General features: G+C 38.5%; 2 protein-coding genes across 3 annotated transcripts in view; one reads left to right on the plus strand and one right to left on the minus strand.

The window, feature by feature from the left end:
* The first annotated feature begins 79 nt into the window (after positions 1-79).
* Positions 80-7,083, plus strand: NDUFAF7 (NADH:ubiquinone oxidoreductase complex assembly factor 7). Its single transcript, XM_029965064.1, has 8 exons — positions 80-183; positions 1,456-1,566; positions 2,528-2,738; positions 3,224-3,282; positions 3,949-4,062; positions 4,876-5,019; positions 5,359-5,532; positions 5,914-7,083. The coding sequence occupies exons 2-8, from the start codon at positions 1,486-1,488 to the stop codon at positions 6,124-6,126; spliced, it is 996 nt and encodes a 331-aa protein (XP_029820924.1). The 5' UTR covers positions 80-183; positions 1,456-1,485; the 3' UTR covers positions 6,127-7,083.
* Positions 6,811-18,764, minus strand: part of PRKD3 (protein kinase D3) — a 41,424-nt gene continuing 29,470 nt past the window's right edge. For both annotated transcript variants that reach the window (XM_018085131.2, XM_018085130.2), the window contains 8 exons: positions 17,268-17,320; positions 16,820-16,892; positions 13,768-13,874; positions 13,010-13,171; positions 12,474-12,572; positions 11,463-11,730; positions 10,483-10,568; positions 6,811-9,705 (listed from right to left, as the gene is read on the minus strand). In XM_018085131.2, coding sequence (XP_017940620.1) covers positions 9,532-9,705; positions 10,483-10,568; positions 11,463-11,730; positions 12,474-12,572; positions 13,010-13,171; positions 13,768-13,874; positions 16,820-16,892; positions 17,268-17,320 — 1,022 coding nt within the window. In that variant the 3' untranslated portion in view covers positions 6,811-9,531. The remainder of the gene's footprint in view (positions 9,706-10,482; positions 10,569-11,462; positions 11,731-12,473; positions 12,573-13,009; positions 13,172-13,767; positions 13,875-16,819; positions 16,893-17,267; positions 17,321-18,764) is intronic.

Below are 18,764 nucleotides of genomic sequence, written 5' to 3' on the forward strand. Positions count from 1 at the left end.
AACCCTGCACAGGTACGCCGGGAGCGGGCCGAGGCGGCCCAGGGGGGCTGTGCCCCGGCCCTGCCGCTCACCGCGGCCCCGGCCCCTCTCTGTCCCCCCCAGGGTTACTACACCCGCCGCGGCGGCATCGGCGAGAGCGGGGACTTCATCACCTCGCCTGAAATAAGTCAGGTGTTCGGCGAGGTAACGCGGTTCCGTGTGTCCTGAGTGATTTTGCTTGTTTGTTTGTTTGTTTGTTTGTTTGTTTACCTTGTCCCCGCGGGACTGGCTGGGGTCCTGGTGGACAACAAGCTGTCCCTGGGCCAGCAGTGTGCCCCAGTGGCCTACAGGGTCAATGCTATCCTAGGATGCATCAGGAAGAGCATTACCAGCAGGTCAAGGGGAGGTGATCCTGCCCCCTTCTCTGTTCTGATGAGGCTGCATCTGGAGTGCTGTGTCCAGATCTGGGCTCCTCAGTACAGGAGAGGCATGGAGCTCCTGGTGTCAGTCCAGTGGAGGGCAACAAAGATAATTAAGGAACTGGAGCATCTCTTTTATGAGGAAAGGCTGAGAGACCTGGGCCTGTTCAGCCTCTTCCTTAAAAAGAGACAACAGAGGGGACTTATCAATGTCTATAACTATCTGAAGGGAGGGTATCAAGAGGATGGAGCCAGGCTCTTCTCAGTTGTGCCAAGCCATAGGACAAGAGGCAAAGAACTGTATGGACACAATCCTGTGCCATGTGCTGTAGGAGGACCCTGCTTGAGCAGGGAAGTTGGACTAGATGTGGTCACTTCCAGCTTTACACATTCTGTGATTTCCAGGCCAGTGTTCTGGTACCTTACCAATGTCAAAATACTTGGGTAGCAATAATAAGATTCAAGTTATTTCCCAAAATCAAAATTGATTCTGAGGGAGGAAGGGGTGTTTTACTGAAAGTCCTTTCATGTGTATAGTCTGAAACACGGTCTGTGATTATTAACGCTTACTTTCATATGGAACTTGTTTATAAATAAAGAGAGTTATGGTGGTTTCCCACTGTGACAATTCTCCTCAAAAATAATTTCTAGAGCTCGGTCTGGCTGACTCTGGTTTGTGTTTCGTTTTCAGTAGTGAAGATGCACTGACTGCTGTTCTTGTTAACACTTTGGTAAATGCACTGTTGTGAAGAACAGTTGTTCAGAGGCACCTGGGCAGTGACCTGCATTTGAGCCTTAAGTAAAAGTTCAGCCAGAGCAGAGTCCCCACATTTACTGACGGAGAGTTGCTTCTGTTGGGCTGACAGCAATCAATCATCAATTTAATTATTTAAAGAGAAGAGTATGAAGTTATGTATCATTATTATTCTTAACTTTGAAATGTGGAGAGAGAATGTGGCTGTATTATCTTAGTTATTATCAAACAAAAGGCAGGTATCACTTTCCACAAGTTCTGAAGTTACTGCTGTAAACCCTTTGTGTTGTTTCTCACTGACAGTTAATAGGAATATGGTATATTAGTGAATGGATGGCCATGGGCAAACCTAACACCTTCCAGCTGGTGGAACTGGGCCCAGGGAGGGGCACCCTTACAGAGGATATATTACGGGTAGGTGAAAACTGTTCATATTTTTGTTTCTGGCTTTATTCCCTGGCTGCTGTGATATCTGAAGGAATGATGTTTTGCTGTCAGGGTATAACCTTCCCTAGTAACCAAATCACTTCAGTCAGGTTTGCAGCTCAGACTCAAATTGAAATAGATGTGTGTTTCTGAGACAGCAGGTCTCTCATTCAGAAGCGGAACACAGGCCATTGTGCACCCACTGCATGGACATGTGTGTGATCTTCCAAACACCACTTGATAGAAGGGGAGGGCAGGAATATTCCATTACAAATTACCTATGAGCAGGAAAGCATTATCCAAACTGGAAAGCATTTAGGAGCTGTGTGTAACTGGGATGGAAGCCTCAATGCAAGGAATAGGAAGAAGGGAGGGAGAACAGTAACATAGGAGTGAAATTGTATTAGTTCTTTTGGGGATTTTAGGGGTTTACTTCTTTTGAATTAACCCTTTGTGTTCAGTTATGCTTGCATAGCTGTCAATTAAAATACTGCTGATTCATAAACAGATCACTAATGGGATTTAGCACCTCAGAAGAACTTTTATTTTATTTACATATGTTAATTAATAATAAGAACAGTGGGATATTGAACACTTGTTTATGGTGTCAGTGAAAACTGAACCATTTTTCTCCTAATGTTAAATTCTCTGCAGATCTTAGAGGAGCTGCTATTACTGTTCCAATTAGCACTTCATGTTGTCCTTACAGCCTGTAATATGTCTTCTGCCAACTTTACTAGAAGCATAGCAGCTTTTATTAAAATATATGAAGAAATTCCCACTTCACTTCCTTCTGAATGCAGTCTATTTCACTGAGGCTGTTTTATTAAACAGAAAGCCAAATAAATTTTTTATCTTGACTGTCAATAATGAGATGAAAGGTTAATACTTAAGCCTTTAATGTACACTGCACAAGACTGTGGCTAATAGAACTGATCTGCCTTTATAGGTCTTCAACCAGCTCTCCTCTGTACTTAGTAAATGTGATGTCTCTGTTCACCTGGTAGAAGTCAGTCCCAAACTTGGTGAGATCCAAGCACGGATGCTGACAGGAGGGAAGATGCAACCAAGTCCCAAGGACGAGTCTGCTTACATGAAAGGCATTAGCAAGACTGGAATTCCCATTTTTTGGTATAGAGACATTCAAGATGTGCCGTCAGGTAAGGAGCTTGAACACCTCATTAAAGGGATGGTGTCCTTCCTTCATATGCAGCTTTTGATAACGGAGGGCATCTCTTCTATCCTTCACACTGGACAGAAAAGTCGTTAAAAATACATATCTGCTCTTACTTGTACAAGCCTGAGGCAGGATATTGACTCATTTTCATAACTGCAACATAGCCCACCTACCTTCATTTGGGGATAGCTATCCAATTTCATTTTCTGGCTTTTTCTTTTCATAGAAAACTATTCACTGGCTTTGCCTGAATTTCCTTTCATGATACAGTGATCTAAAATTCATGGACTGGAAACTAGAACTAACTGTAGAAATACTGTCTTTGATGTATCCAAGCTGGAAGTAATTATTTCACAACCACATTAATTAGCTTAATTCATTAAAAATCATTAAAAAAATTAATTTGCAACTGGAAGCTGCTACAGAAGCATAAATAATTTAATGCATTCTTTTTTTACCTTCCCCCAGGTTACAGCTTTTACCTAGCACATGAGTTCTTTGATGCCTTGCCAATACATAAATTTCAGGTATAGCAAGATTATTATTGTAATTGTGACCATCTGCTCAAACACTTTTTCCCTTTGAGGAAGAACAGAATTAGGGTGCCAAATTAGACATGTGTACTGTCTCTGCTGATAAAATGGAATGCTGATGAATGGAAAAACTTGTAGAAAGCTAAGGATTTCTTTCTGCTGAAATAATGCTGAAAGTGTTGGGTTTTTTATTTCTGATGTTACATTAGCGAAGTTATTAATTTCCACATGATTTTCTCTAGCACTACTAACAAAAGGCTGAAGGACTTTCATTTAAATGGCAGTGAGAGTAGCTAATAGAGGCTGGTTATGATACAGAAGAAATTAGTTTATGAAAAATCTCTGGTAGAATGAATTATTTTATTTTGATAAGTTAAATGTTGCACTGTCAATAGAAGAGGCAACATTTTTCTTCAGAGCATCATTCATTCCTTTTAAGTGTCATTAAACCTGTATTTGTTGGCTCTGCAGATGAGACTCTTACCACAAGCTTTTTCTAAAGCAGTTACTGGAATTAAATAGAATGAGTAATTGGTTTTAATAGCATATTGTGTTCTTAAAACATTTCTGAAAATGCTTGACATATTAGTTCAATCAAATAAACAAGATGCTGTGGTACCCATTAGAATGTAAAATGAGTACTTTGGGCTTGTTAAACAGAGAACTGAGAAAGGCTGGCGGGAAGTGTTGGTTGATATAGATCCAGAAGTTCCTGACCAGCTGCGGTTTGTCCTGTCACCATCCAGCACCCCTGCGACAGAAAACTTCATCCAAGTGAGTTTATGCCTACCAGAGCTCATACTTACACTTTTACTGACTCTTTCAAGTACATTTACTGCTTTTCAATTACCTTGATAGCAAGAGGAGGGCTCTCAGTCTACAAACGAGTAAATAGAGCTTATTTCCATTCTGCAAAATTTCCACAAGCATTTTATTTTGTATGCTGTGAAAATATAGCACAGAAATAACACATCTACCCAACTCTGCAAAATCAGAGCTTGAACGCACAAAATGCTTCAGAGAGCAAACTGAGGCAGCAAGTGACAAGGGAGAGTTCTGCACTGCATGTGTCACATCCCCATCTCGGCAGTGGCCCTGCCCCAGCCAGGCTCTCAGCCTGCTGCATGGTACTGCTGCATGCAGCTGGGCGCTTCTGTGCTACACTGACCTTTAATGGAAAGGGTCCATGAGTGGGTTTTTTTTCTGAAGTTCACTGGCTATTCAAAGTTATAAAATGAAGTACTGGAGATCAAAACCAACTACAGAATTTCACACAGGAAGGTCTCTTTGAAGCGTGTGCACAGCTGAAGAGCTATTTTCATTCTTTCAGTACCACAGTAAGGAGGTTTCACCTGATGCAGGTATTCTTAATTGGTAGAAAAATTTTTCTTGGACTACAGGTTACTACAGAAGAGGTGACTGAAATCCAGCACTCATTGAAAATGACTGATAGCAAAAACTAGCTCAAGCTGTAGGTAGCCTAGAATACCCCCCCTGTACCTCAGTCCCAAGACATCAAGTGTGAAGAACTCTTGCGCTGTACTTGTCTGCTAATACAGGTGTTTTGGTCTCTGAACTCTGCACTAGCCAGAAGAAATGAGAGATCACGTGGAAGTGTGTCCCGAGGCTGGTGTCATCATCCAGAGGCTTGCCTGTCGTATAGAGAAGGATGGTGGGGCTGCACTGATTGCAGATTATGGCCATGATGGAACCAAAACTGACACCTTCCGCGTAAGTCATTTACCCTCAAATAAGAAGCCAAAATACTCTGTTATCTTTTATTTGTCCCTTTGATCATTAGGTTCTTGTAAAAGAAAGTTCTTAGGTGAACGTAATAGCAAAATCTGCATTATGCTGCAGTCATAAAATTGAGAAATTCTTATTTAATCTGTACCCACAAGGGTTTCTGTCAGATGGAAGAGGATAATCTGAGCCCTCGGTAGATTTATCTCAAATTTTCCATGTATAGTTTGCTATTCTCACCTCTCAAATGCACAACTTAGTTTTTGCTGGCCCCAACTATGATAGCTGGACTACAGCTGGGTATAATCTTCCAATTTAATTTTTCAGGGTTTCCGGAATCACAAACTTCACGATGTGCTGAGCGCTCCAGGCACAGCAGACCTGACAGCAGATGTTGATTTCAGCTATCTTCGAAAGATGACACAGGAAAGAACAACTACATTAGGCCCCATAAAACAGCGGGAGTTTTTAAAAAACATGGGCATTGACCTCCGGTTGCAGGTACGATAGTGCTTACAGGTACATAAACTCTCCTAATCCACAGACAGTACTTTTAAGCAGCAAGAGAGCTTTTATAAACATCTGATTTTAAAATGAAGTTGTTCAAAATAACACATAGATAGGACATCAAAAAGTTGCTTCTCCTAGACATAAGTTACTCAGGATCCCTGGAAGTAAACTGATCGTTTTATATTTAGGAGCATTTAACGCAAAGCTTAGCTCATACATGGATGTATGTAGCACCACCAGCGATCTCACCAGTTCCACCAACCATTACAGCACTGTTAATTAGCGTAAGTGAAAAGGATGCAAAAGGGATTGCAGGTATGTGGGAATTTATAGGAAAGCAGGAAGAGATGTAACCTACATTCTCTTTTTCAGGTGCTCTTGCAGAATTCACGTGACGCAGCAACTCGTGAGCAGTTACTTCACAGCTACGATATGCTGATGAATCCTGAGAACATGGGGGACTGCTTTAACTTCTTTGCCCTGCTGCCTCACCACAGACTTGTACATCCTGACAAGAAAGATAAGCCAGAATCGAAGTCTCCCTTACCACCTGTTGCTGGATTTAATGAACTCTTACTGAAGTAATTTCAAATACTATAGCAAAATGTCTGATAGCAGTAGCTTTCAATAACATCCTGTTAAATTTGAAAAACAAATCCCAGTAAAAGGAATGGATTTTATGGTTTTACATACTAAATGTTTTGCAATATTAAAATTAACATATATGCAGTAAGGTAAGAACTAAGTATCTTTGAACTGAAAGCAGATAAGTATCACCTTCTTCAGGCAATTTTCTCAAACTGATCTATGCATCAGGGCCCAGCCACATTTTGGTAGGGAGTGCTATTTCAGAGGAAATCTAGTGCAGCACAGTAAACCTCCTGACTGACCTACTCAAAGCAGTATAAGTGGTAATAAAATACTGCTCATACAGAAAGCAACACACAGAGCGGAGAATGAACAATGTTTCAGGGGTCTTAGGATAGAGCTGAGTGAAGTATTGACTAGTGAATCAAAACTTGTCAGTAACAAAGAGATGTGCTGAGGAGTCTTTAAATGTACTCAGCTTTTGTACTTGAATAAAATCAAGGTGCCTTGAAAATATTTTTATAAAGAGAATGGTGACAGGATGCATGCAAAAGAAGTTACTGCTAACAGAATTCCCAGAGCAGGGCATATCTAATGTCAAATCCACAAACAAGCAAGTATTTACTTCTAAGAACATCTGATTGGTGAGATAATTCATGTAAATAAAAAGAACAAGACTGATAGGGAAATAAATTTTATTTTCAAGCTTATCAGAGGATATTTACAAACAATGGGATGTATAAAAATATAAAAGTACTTGACAGTGTCCTTTCAAGGCTATAAATTTTACATGAGCTTTTTTCCTAGCATCACCATAGCACTATTGCTTGAATGAATGCATCTTAATTCATCTAGGGATAAGGGTATTAAACACTGTAACCTACTGCTGTCAAAGTTTGCAGTTAAGGTAGAAAAAAAGGGAATAAAAAACTCAGCTATTTTTACTACTCTGAAGAAAGTTTACTCCTTATGTATGTCTGATTTTTTTTGGTTTCTTGGCTATTAGCTGCTTGTGGCTTCTATTGTCTGGCCCCATAAGTCTGCATATATGATCAGGCAATCTCCTCCAAAGGCCAACAGCATTATTTTTATTTTAATACAACTTGAAGAATAAATAGCTCCTATAATATTTTGAAGCAAAGCAGACTTCATGGGGAGAGACATCAGCCAGGCCTTCTACTTCATTGTTGTCCCCTCCTTCCTCTGTTCCTGTTGTGCTTTTTCAAGTGACTGAGCTGGCTTTATTTCCTCCCTTAAAGCAACACAAACAAACAACAAAAAAACCACAGGTAAAGTGAAGTGATAGCTCAAGTATTAAATCTGAAGTTTAAAACCAAACTGTATCTACATTATTACAGTTAGGATGGCAGATAGCAATGGCTTCACTGAAATTTGGTCACTTGAGCAGTAGAAGTTGAAAAACAGCACTGCTTCCCTTGCCAAGCCTGGGCAAATGCCAGACTACCAACGTCACAGGTTCCAAAGATGAAAAATCGTGCCTCTTTGAAGAATCAGTCCTGAAACCCTCCCCAACAGGGTTAAGAAGCCAGAGCTCAGCCTCCAAAATGCAGTGGCAGTTAAAGATTAAGGGCAATAGGAAAGGAAAAAGTGGGTCAAAGACCCAAACCTACCTGTGGGCATATACTTCTGCAATTGCCACTGACTTTACTGCCAGGTCACTGCTGTCACAAGCAGCTGCCAACCCTGAAATAACCACGTAACATTTTAAGTTTATCTAACAACTTATAAAGTCTGCTCACCTGTTTCCTTACCTGAATAACAACAATAGAAAAAAATACTTATCTACACAGAAACAAAAAAGAAAATCTTTGTAGGAGAGAGGAGATACCCCAAATCCTCTCACTGACTTTGCAGTTCAAGCCTGTTATCAGTATTTTATAAGTATTTCCAACCAAGCTCCAGTTAAACAGCTTGGCATATCAGTGGTATGTACAGCCATGCTGCACCTTCCAGCAGCACAATGCTGTTATCCCCCACAAAGATAAAGATTTCACCCTTTCTATTTTTTAAAATAGGACAAAAAACCTCCTCTTCTATTTGCATTTAGCATTCATGGCCCCAGACTTCTTTGAAATACCATGAACTCGAACTGTTCTCTAAGGGAATCATTTCCAAAGAACATTACTGTATTGTGCTACAAGTCCAACAGGTGGTTGGGAGTTCTTCAACTGAGGCATCTGCATAAAAAACTGCGTTAGAAGTTGGTTTCAGACTCTTCATTCATCTCAAATAGCACTGGACACCGTAAAAAGTATGGGAGGGGCTGCAGGTTAAGGTGGGAAGGCAAGTCCTTTCTCCTACAATCCAGCTGCCCTGGCAGAAGCAACAGGTGATGCATCCACTGTTACTCCTAGGTTTTGAGCAGAGTTAAGATACAAGCTAGCAGGCTACAAACTACTCTTGATGTAACTCCAAGGAACCTTAAAAAAATTAGAAAAATATTAGAAAAATTTAAAAATCTAATTACTCAAAACAACAGAAGAAAGCTGCATGTGTTTTTCCCTATTTTTCCACATCCTTCTGCTAGAAGCTGGTCTTCCAGAGTGAAAGGATATGCTACATCAAGTCTTGTGTGCTCTCTGTGCATAACTTGTGTAGTTTTAAGGCAAAATGCCTTTGGTGTGTATCAACTACACATGCCAGCCTTGCACAGTAGCACACCATTGTGGCTTATTGCTTTAACAGACAAAATGAAGGACTAGCATGGCTTTGATTGTCATCTCCTTAGATTGTCACCCAGCATTTCAAGAGGAATGTAAGAAGTTATGGGTTTGGGTTTTTTTGTATCTGGAAAAACTTCAATTAGGGCAAAGACACACATATTTAACTGTCTTAACAGCAGCAAATTATTCCTTCATCTACAAAGCTGTATTTGACTAAACCACCATGTATTGCTTTAGCCAAGATATTCTGCACCAATTTCTTTTTAGAGTCTCTTTTCAACATCCACAGTTTAGGAAATGGGAAATGTATCTAAGTAACAGAAAACAGTCCTCTATGGCCTAGTAAATAGGGATTAGAAAACTATTACAAAACTCCTATTGCGTAGGCTATGAAAAAAACCAAGAATCCTTGAAAAACACAGAAACCATTCAACCTGTACACATTACACCTCAGAGATGGCTTTGTAGCCACCCAGATGAGTGAAATGTTACCCAACAGGGCTTATCCCACTGTCCAGTAACTACTCATAGTTAAAGGCGGAGATGGAGAAAAGCTTGTCAGACGACAGTCTATTCCCATGTCAATGCGGGATCCTCTGGGGCTTTACACACCCAACTATGCATACAGCATTTGGAAAGACCAATAGCAGCTCCAAAACTTATCTTCAGTTTCTGTCTGGAGCATCCTTCTTTGCTGCAATTTAGCATAATGAATAAATCAAGGGTCTTCTTCCATGTCATCTGGATTAGGAGCCATAATGAAATGCTGGGGGTACTCAAGGTTGTGCTCGTAAGCGTGTTCTTTCCAGCGTGCATCGTCACTCTCGTGGGTAATGTAACGCTCTCCAATGCGGGTTTCAAATTCTCTGAGGTCAAGCCAAGTCTGATAATCCTAAGGAACAAAAGAGATTTATTTAAGGAAGCATTTTTAAGAAACAGCAGCACAATATTCCCACAGATAAATTCTGCAGTTTGTCTCTACTTTAGTATAAAAAGCCACAAGATACAAGCAAAATCTGTCTAACAATTAAGAAAAAAAAAAAAAAACACAAAATACCTCAGCATTGTCCATAAAGAGTAGTTCAAAATTAAATAGTTAAATAATGAAAATTTTTTGTAACAAGATGGCTATTTACCTTTATTATTAATTGTATACATACACAGATATGAAATTATACTCATTTCAATATTGTTTGTTCTCAATTTGAATTTTCCTCTTAACCTCATGGGTATGTGCATGCAGTATTGTGAAACCGCTGTGAAAGGAACCCAGCTCAAAGCAGCAGATAAATTCCATTCCTAACAAATCTGTTCTAAACCAACTACAAGTTACAGCACACACCAGCCCCTGTGTCCACTTCAGCACCAAACAAACAATGTCTGTCTCCATGCTGATTTCACAGGGCTCCCTGCACTCATCACTGCCCACATTCAGGGGAGGAGCCAAAAGAGTAAAACCATGCTGGTGTCAGACAGAAAGTAAAGGGTGGGAGAGACAAAACAATGAATGCTCTGGAATCCTGGAGCACATAAAGCTAAAACCAGAAATACTTAAGCCTCCATGAATGCTAGTTAGCAGAATGTGATGGAAGAAGCCTCTGAAGGATTTCAGCCAAAAAAATAATTATTCAACCATTATAAACATAGTGAAAAAGGCAGATGGGTTTACCTGTAACCATGGGTGACTAAGGGATTTGTCAACACTGAAACGTTTTCTCATCTTCACTTGAAGCAAATTGTTTATTAAATCAATGGCTGACAAAGAAGAACAAAACAGAAATTGCATTGTTTAAATACTAATCATCTCTCTCATCATTCACATAGTGCAGTGGGAATGAATTTTATGTGCATGTGCATACTTCTGAACTCTTCTAAATTTAACCAAGCTCTTGAATTTCATATTTAGCTTTGTTTATGTTAAACAAGACTACAAAAAAGGTTTGGGATAAGCTTCTCTCTATTTTTGATGGAAACACTAAAAGCTTTACTATGTTATTCATTAATATTTTTCCCTACTGATTTTAATAATTTTCAGAAGTGCCTAAAAAGCTTAAGCATAATCCTGTGTTCCACAATTACGTAGGTACCTCCACTTTTGTATACTTTTGTACATGTCCTCCCATATCTACCTGTGTCAGTCGTGTATACATTACTGATACCAAAGCTGGCACTGGAGAGCTTGAGGACAACATTGTAAACTTCTAGGTTGTTCAGACCTGACATTTAAATCCATATTTGCTAATGCACAAAACCTAAATTCCAGATTCAACTTTGAACTGTTTCAGTGCTTACAGTTTAGATTAAGTATGGTTTGAGATCAGCATTCAGCAAATACTTACACAGGACTGAACCTTTCACTGGAAATTTTGGGAAGTTTCAGGTTATTCATCCCCCTCCTCATGCATGCAATTTATTTTTCTTGCTAAATCTATTAACTCTCCTGCCCTGAAAATTACCTAAAGCATTATATTTAACAATTTATTTTTCAGAAATATATGCCAGGTTGTATTTATCTACTTTGGCATAGTCTACTAAACTCAAACTACCAATAATTCACACACTCCTTTCTGACTGAACCTTGAGGTTTAAGCATTTGAATGTGTTATCTTCCCGTAAAAACATTCTATCAGAGAAAATTTATTTCTTTACCTTCGCTAGAAATTTCCTTCCAAGGATTTGGTGGGTACATAAATGCTGCATTTTGAATCTGATCATTTATATCCTCATCTTCATTAAATGGGAATGTACCACTGAGGCTCACATAGACAATGACCCCTACTGACCACATGTCTAGGGAGCGGTTGTAACCTTTACTCCTGAGCACTTCAGGGGCAAGATAAGCAGGAGTCCCCACCACAGAGCGCCTGAAAGACTTTTCACCAATGATGCGTGCAAAGCCAAAATCACACAGCTTCACCTGCAAAAGAAACATATTTTACTCTGAGAAATCTCTGCTTAATCTCCAAAGCATGCTACTGCCCGAGACCAGAGGGGTACTTGATACCCTTTTGCAGACTGTGAATCAGCCATGCTTCAGATCGAGGCATGAACCTCGGCTCTGAGGCAGTTTGCATAGTACATGGCCACAAGCGTGCAAATAAGGACAAAAAACTTGATTCCAAACTCACCTCATTTCAAAGGTAAATCTGCACCCTTACAAGGCACAGAGCCAAAGTTAAAAACACGCATGAATCCCAGCCATATCACCTTCCTCTTAATCATGTTCTTGAAGCGGGAGGCTTCAGCTACATCGAAATCAAACAATTCTCAAATTCACACCAAACCAACTCTGGACAGAATATCCAGGCAAAAAGCATCAACAGCCTGGTGTGTGCAGCAATGCTGTAATGTTCATGGTTCTGCAACAGTTCCTTAACTTGAACACAGCAGGCACTCGTACAGATAAAAGGATCCAGATCAAGTCCAACCCCAAGTTAATAAGCCCTCCTTAGGGTATAAGAAAAAGCAATGCACTAAAGACATTTGGGGGGGGAAGGGGAAAAAAAAGAGACAACTATAATACATGCAGTTCAAGTAATTCTAGGCCATCTCAGTTGAACAATCCCACAAGTGGTTGCTTTTTAAGCTGCAATGTCTATATTTCTTTTAGAAAAGAACAATGAAAAATTATGAAAGCAGTACTTTTTAATCTTCACTCACTTGAGGGAATGGTTCTGCCGATGCTAGTAGTACATTTTCTGGTTTTAAATCACAGTGCACAATATTTTTGAAGTGTAAATTCCTCAGAGCAACAAGTATCTACAAAAAGGAAAGAACATTTTATGAACATATTAAAACAGATTAGAAGTGTCAAACAACACACACACTAACCAATACAGCAATTTCTATCAACATAGTCCTCAAGAACAAACCCATATACTGTGCAAGTACTGTTTTTTCCAGCCTATCTAGACTTGGAACCAATGGGTTTTATTCCACCACCCCTTTTTTTCTCCTCCTCCACTTACTGTCTTGACATTCATCTTTAGATGCCCATAATCTTATGTCTTAGGAAAGAAGGACCAGAAAAACTAACATCATTAACATCTGAAGTTCTTTTCATGTTTATTCCACTTTCATTAGATGTGCAGCCCTCTGTGTTGTCTCTTAAATAACCGTCTCCAAATTCCATCCTCTCATAATTACAAAAGCCAAATGTAGTCTTTCCTCACAAAGCAGAGAAACTGAATGCCAACCTGAGTGACCATGAACTTAGTTATTCGTTCTGGAAGTCGACTTTTCTCACTGGAAAGAATCATCTCTAGCATATCTCCATGCAGCTTTTCCATCACAACAAAGACCCGTTCTGGGGTTTCAAACATACATTCCAGGTTCACAATCCCAGGGTGGTGCAAATTCTAAAATAAAGTAGCATAGGTATATCACTAAAATAAAACAGTATGAAATATCCTGAATTACAAAGAAATGCTGCACCACAAATAAAAGACACAGTTAAGTGCAGAGATAGAGGTGAAAAAAAACCCATGATGTCTGATGCAAGAAACTAGCCTGAAACAAACATCAAGCTATGAAATATGCCAATTATAACTACAAAGACTAATTTGTTTAACACAAGTTATCCGTAATGATTAATTTAATAGTTGATGCATGTTCTGTACTCAAGCTACCAAGTGTACGAATAACACTCAAAGATTGAGGAGCCAGTAGTGGAAGGCAGCAGAAAATAGCACAGTTGCCTGCTACCAAGGGGAGACAACATGGAGCCAAAATACATGTCTTTGATGGATCTCATACAGGGGGTAGGTTCCACCCCCAAGTTATCAACTCTACCAAGTAAGCAGGAAATCCTGCTCTTTTAAGACTCCCTTTTAAAAAGTACTCAGAAATCACATACGTAGATTTAAAAAAACAATTCACAGTGCTTACACACAATAAAAAATGTCATTAATGGTTTGAGACAAAACTCCAGTATTACCCAAAAAAACTTTTATACCTGGAGAATGGCTACTTCATTACGAAGTTGACTTTCCTGTTTAGTTGGAAACCTCATCTTGTCAATTACTTTGATAGCCACATCTCTTCCAGTCTTCCTATGTTTTCCTAAACAGAAAGTCAATGTCAGCCATCAAGAGGTAGAAGCAATTCATAGTTATAAAACATTAAAGCAGAAATTCCTTTTTGGGGAAATAAGTATATTCTGTCAAGTGTACGATATTACTATGTTTATATTTAAAATTGAAAATTGGCATATGAGTAAAAGAAGTGGTCAGCCTCAACAGGAATTCTGAAGATTAAATTTAAACTAGTTACTACTTTGCTGTCAGGTACACACATTGACAGTAGATGTATTAGGTGAAGTTTTTGCTTGTGCAAGGAACTTGCATACAAGCAAGTAATAGATACTCCACAGAATATTGCCTCTCTTCTGTAAAAAAACAACAAAAAACAATTCAAGGCCAAAGTGAAGACAGATCTACAAGCCTTCTCCAGTGGTTTCATACTTTCAATGGGCTCCACATGCACAGGAAATTACATCCCTAATACTCCATGGGAACGAGACAGGAATTATGTGCCCTAAGGAGTAACAAGACATTTAACACACGGGGCAGTTTACTGTGATCAAAAGGCTCTAAAAGATTGTGGTAAGAAAAACCCATGCTCATAGCACCATATACTATTCCTTGCTGCCTGCATCAGCTACACGAGAAGCATTCTGCAATACACAGGAAAGCTGTTTCCAGGGCTGAGTAACTGTAAATGCCTCCCCAGCTTCTTCACAACTTCTAAACTGACTTCTATCACAGTCACATCAGAGAGGTTAACGGGATCACACACTGGAAGACCTTGATAATCTAAGACATTTAATACTAAACTAATACAGGACAGTAAGTTTGCACCAAAGAAAAAGTAGTCATTACCCACTCAGCTAAAGGTTTGGAAGCCATTTGAGGACAAGGGATGACACACAGCTACAGTGCAAGTGGCACAGAGGGTTCTACCAGCACTGCTATGGGGAGCACAGCTATGCCTCACCAACCACCCAGCTGGCCTTCCCTGCTGCTCTGCAGTCAGTACTGCTGGCCAAGGCTTAGGCAGGCACAGGAAAGGCTGCTGTGCCAAGCAACTAATGCACCTGCCTTAAACATCGTCATGAATAAAGGGCTTATGTCCACTGGATGAAGGACATTGAAACGTAGCAGAAATACCATCAATTACAGATGCAAAACAAAGAAGACAAATGCTAGGCTGATAAAGAACATAAAGCAAACCAACCAATCTAAGAAAACGCTGAACTACAGAAGCTAGATCACAGCTAAAAATGAAACATGAAGAAAGACTAACAGAAAAGCAGCTTGAAAATTCCTTTTCTTAAGCAAAACACAGCCAACCAGGTTTCAGTTCAAGTTTTACATCAATAAGAAATGGTCAAGAATAGTTTTTTCTGTTTCCATTTTTCATACACTTCAAATTAACAAAAGTAGGAAAAGTAGAGGGAAACTGTTCTCAGTGAAACATAGCTTCTTGATTTCCAATTTTGGAAATGTTTGTGCAGAATAGAGGACACAAAAACCCCTCACAATAACAAGAAAAGCCCCACGACAATGAAAGCAACTTAATTTTACCTTTATTTGTTTAAATAAAAGGATTTTGCTACCATTATATCAGTAAGCCTACACAAGTGGGGATAAGCCAATATTAGAAGTTACCAGATCTAGTCTCCCCAGACAGCAGCAACAATCAAGCAGTGTGCAAGAGCCAGCAAAACAATAGTCTTTTATATTCTCTTTTCATACTGTTTCAGTCTGTGATTTTATCTTAAGAAGTATGCATATCCTATATATTTTAATGCCTCATTAAGGAAAAAAATGTAATATAATGAAAGCTTTTCATAAGTATTTATTATGCTTACAAGCATTTATAAGCATTGAATCATGCAAAATACCAACATGAGATTTATCTACTAGGCAATTTAGAAGAATATATTTAGAAATAAAATCCAACCATTAAAATAGTGTCTGCATTTGTGCATTTCTATTCATAATAGAAGAAGCATACTTTGCTTCACACTATGCTCTAAGAAATACAGTGGGGAAAAAAACTGACCTCTCTTGAGAGTGATGTAAAACCAGACCAACCTGTATCTCCATCAAGTAGTTTAGGAGTAATAAAGTATCTAACTATGCAAGTGGCACACAGAAAAATCACAGCCACAATACTTCCTGACTAGAAAGGAAACATGACAGAAGCAGAAAAGTTACCACTTTTAAATCATTACTTATGACTTTTTCTTTCTTTCCAGATTTATGGTCTGTGGTTTTCTCAACACTTGAGATATAACACGAGATTTAAAAAAAAAAAAAGATAGAAACAGTTCATATGATGTATTTCTAGTATTTCTTCTTTTTGTTATTACATATTATAAAAAAGTTATATGTGGCAATAGAAGTTTTTAAAAACTAGGTGATAAAATACATTTGAAACCTAGGCTTGGGTTTCAAGGCTCTTGACAAAGAATTCTTCTCTCTAATTTAACCTGCTGACAGAAATTTGTTTGCATAAAATCTGTCAATAATATGTTTGCATAAATACTGTCAAACCCTTAACTATGTGTTTTTCTAATTACTTTTGGCCACATCTCTCAGAGGTCATTCAAAACAGGTATAACTCACAGCCTCTTCAAATACATGACTTCTAATACCGTATAACACAGACAACAGTGCTAGAATTTGCAAATTAAAAAAAAAAAAATCATTAACCAAGGCCAAATTCAGAATAGGATTGCTTTGTATTTAACTGAATACAAATATGCAATGCATACTCTAAACTGATTATGATGCCAATGCAAAACTGTAAATGCAAAAATTTAATTGTAAGAAATACTGTACATAAAACTGCAGAGACACAAGACAAAGTAATCCGAACAAAACTTTTAACAAGATAAACTTCATGTAGACATTCCAGATACAGTTAAGTAAATATGAAAAGGTTAATTTTATCAGACATTCTACCTTCATAAAAGCATAATGGAACATAATGCCATTTACCTCCATATACAATACCAAACTGACCAGAACCCAGCACTTCATCGGCAAATATTTGGTACACAGAGCTGATATCCTAAAGTATGAAAAAAAGAAATCACAAATATCAGAAGTAATCCAATTGTTTAGGACTGTTTTAGTGAGTACTGACTAAGCTGTATTTATATTTGGCATTAATCAAACTCTGTAAAGGATACCATCGTTACACTGAAGGGAGTGGGAAAACACAACAAACTTTTCCTGAAGAGGATCCACTTAGCTGCACTATAAGCAGGGATATTTTCATACAAACTAACAGGTGTGGTAGGTAAATAGTGCTTCCTGCATGTAACATGGATTTCTTTAGCTACATTGCCCTGGTGTTGTTTTCTGAGCCTGATACCGTTACTCCCAATTACTTTGTAATGCCCAGAAAAATAAATATGACTATAATACAATGCACATGACTCACCACATTCTCCTGGACCTGGCAATTTGAAACAGAGATGCTTAGAGACAACTCTTCTGCAATAAAGAAGATAAAACTGAGTAAGTAAACAGGAAGGACAGACTTTTTCTAGCAAAAAGAAAGGGGGAAATGAAAAATCAACAACCTCTACTGACTTCAAACCCAGTCATGGTGAAATGATTTTTGCTGTTATTCTACAGAAACATCATACCCTGACACTCATATTTTACAGATGGATTAGAAAAATAGCCATGGGAGTTTTGCTGGGATTGTCTGTCTACTTTTGTCCTATTTTATTTTGTATTGATTACAAAAATAGTAGAACAGTACAAGTGTGTACACAATAGACAGCTGGAGAACCAAAAGCAACAGTAATGCAGCAATTGTATCAGAGTTCATTAAATGAACAAGGATTTCTGGTAGTAATATAGAAAAATACAGGCAAGAAGACCAGATAGATCCCTTATAGTCAAATATAGGTTGCCTATTTTCTGTGGCACCAATATATACAGAATTAACACGTAAGAAAAGGAAATAAATCAGGGAAATCAAATAACAAAAGAACTGATAATTAAAAAGGCAATAAAGCCCATAATGTTAAAAAAAAAATAAAAATCTTGTTTAATGGATAAACTACAGAAGCATATCAATCCTTGGAATATATAAGCACATTCAGGAAATGTAATTTGCAAGTAAAAGCACCAGATAAAGAATTCTTCAGTCTGCAGCAGACATTGACATGAAGATTTCATCACGTTAGGATGCATGGACAAGAAGAGATATACCAAGGAGGGCAGAAAACATGCTTCTCTCTCCTTTGACTTCCAAGACCAAAGCAAAGCATCTCACACTAATGGACATCTATCATTTGTTGCTGGGATCTCCCTCTCTGGAGACATTCCAGGCCCACCTGGACACGTTCCTGTGTAACCTGTTCCAGGTGACCCAGGGAGGTTGGACTAGATGATCTGCAGAGCTCCCTTCAAACCCTAACAATTCTGTGATTCTGTTATGTTAACCTCTTAAAAAAAAGAACAAAAAAGAATGAACGAACTCATCCTCAAGGTGGATAGAAAATACACTATAGATTTATTAGCACTTTGAGAAGAGTCTTTATCACTCTAAAAAGAGTCTTGAGCTTTAAAAACACAATTTTAGGAACAAAGAAAATGTCTGTATCTGATTTTTGCCACCTGTGCTTTATCTCAAAGAAGGAATTTACAGAGATAGGACAGCAACAAATACTAATTCTCAAAGACTCTCTGAATTATGTGACCCTGCATCTGAAATATGAACTGTAATTACAGCCTTGCATATGCCTATTGATTATTGACTATAGTCAAGCCTGTATTGGAATAACCAATAAAACAGAACACAAGGAAAATCAAGAAAGAAGTTGAACAAAAAAGTTCCTAAGGTCAACACAAACTGCAGCAAGGTAACTAGAAAGTGAAGATACAGTTTTTGAAACTGTTTAAAGAGAACATACTGAACCCTTCT

This window comes from Manacus vitellinus, unplaced genomic scaffold (assembly GCF_001715985.3).
Source record: "Manacus vitellinus isolate BGI_N305 unplaced genomic scaffold, ASM171598v3 scaffold_8_pilon, whole genome shotgun sequence".
Classification (NCBI taxonomy): domain Eukaryota; kingdom Metazoa; phylum Chordata; class Aves; order Passeriformes; family Pipridae; genus Manacus; species Manacus vitellinus.

Bases quoted from the DNA above. Each gene is read 5' to 3' on its own strand.
- NDUFAF7 (XM_029965064.1), top strand. From the start codon at position 1,486: ATGGCCATGGGCAAACCTAACACCTTCCAGCTGGTGGAACTGGGCCCA. The intron at 1,567-2,527 runs GTAGGTGAAAAC...CTGCCTTTATAG, and splicing joins TTACAGAGGATATATTACGG to GTCTTCAACCAGCTCTCCTC. The intron at 5,533-5,913 runs GTACGATAGTGC...TCTCTTTTTCAG, and splicing joins GCATTGACCTCCGGTTGCAG to GTGCTCTTGCAGAATTCACG.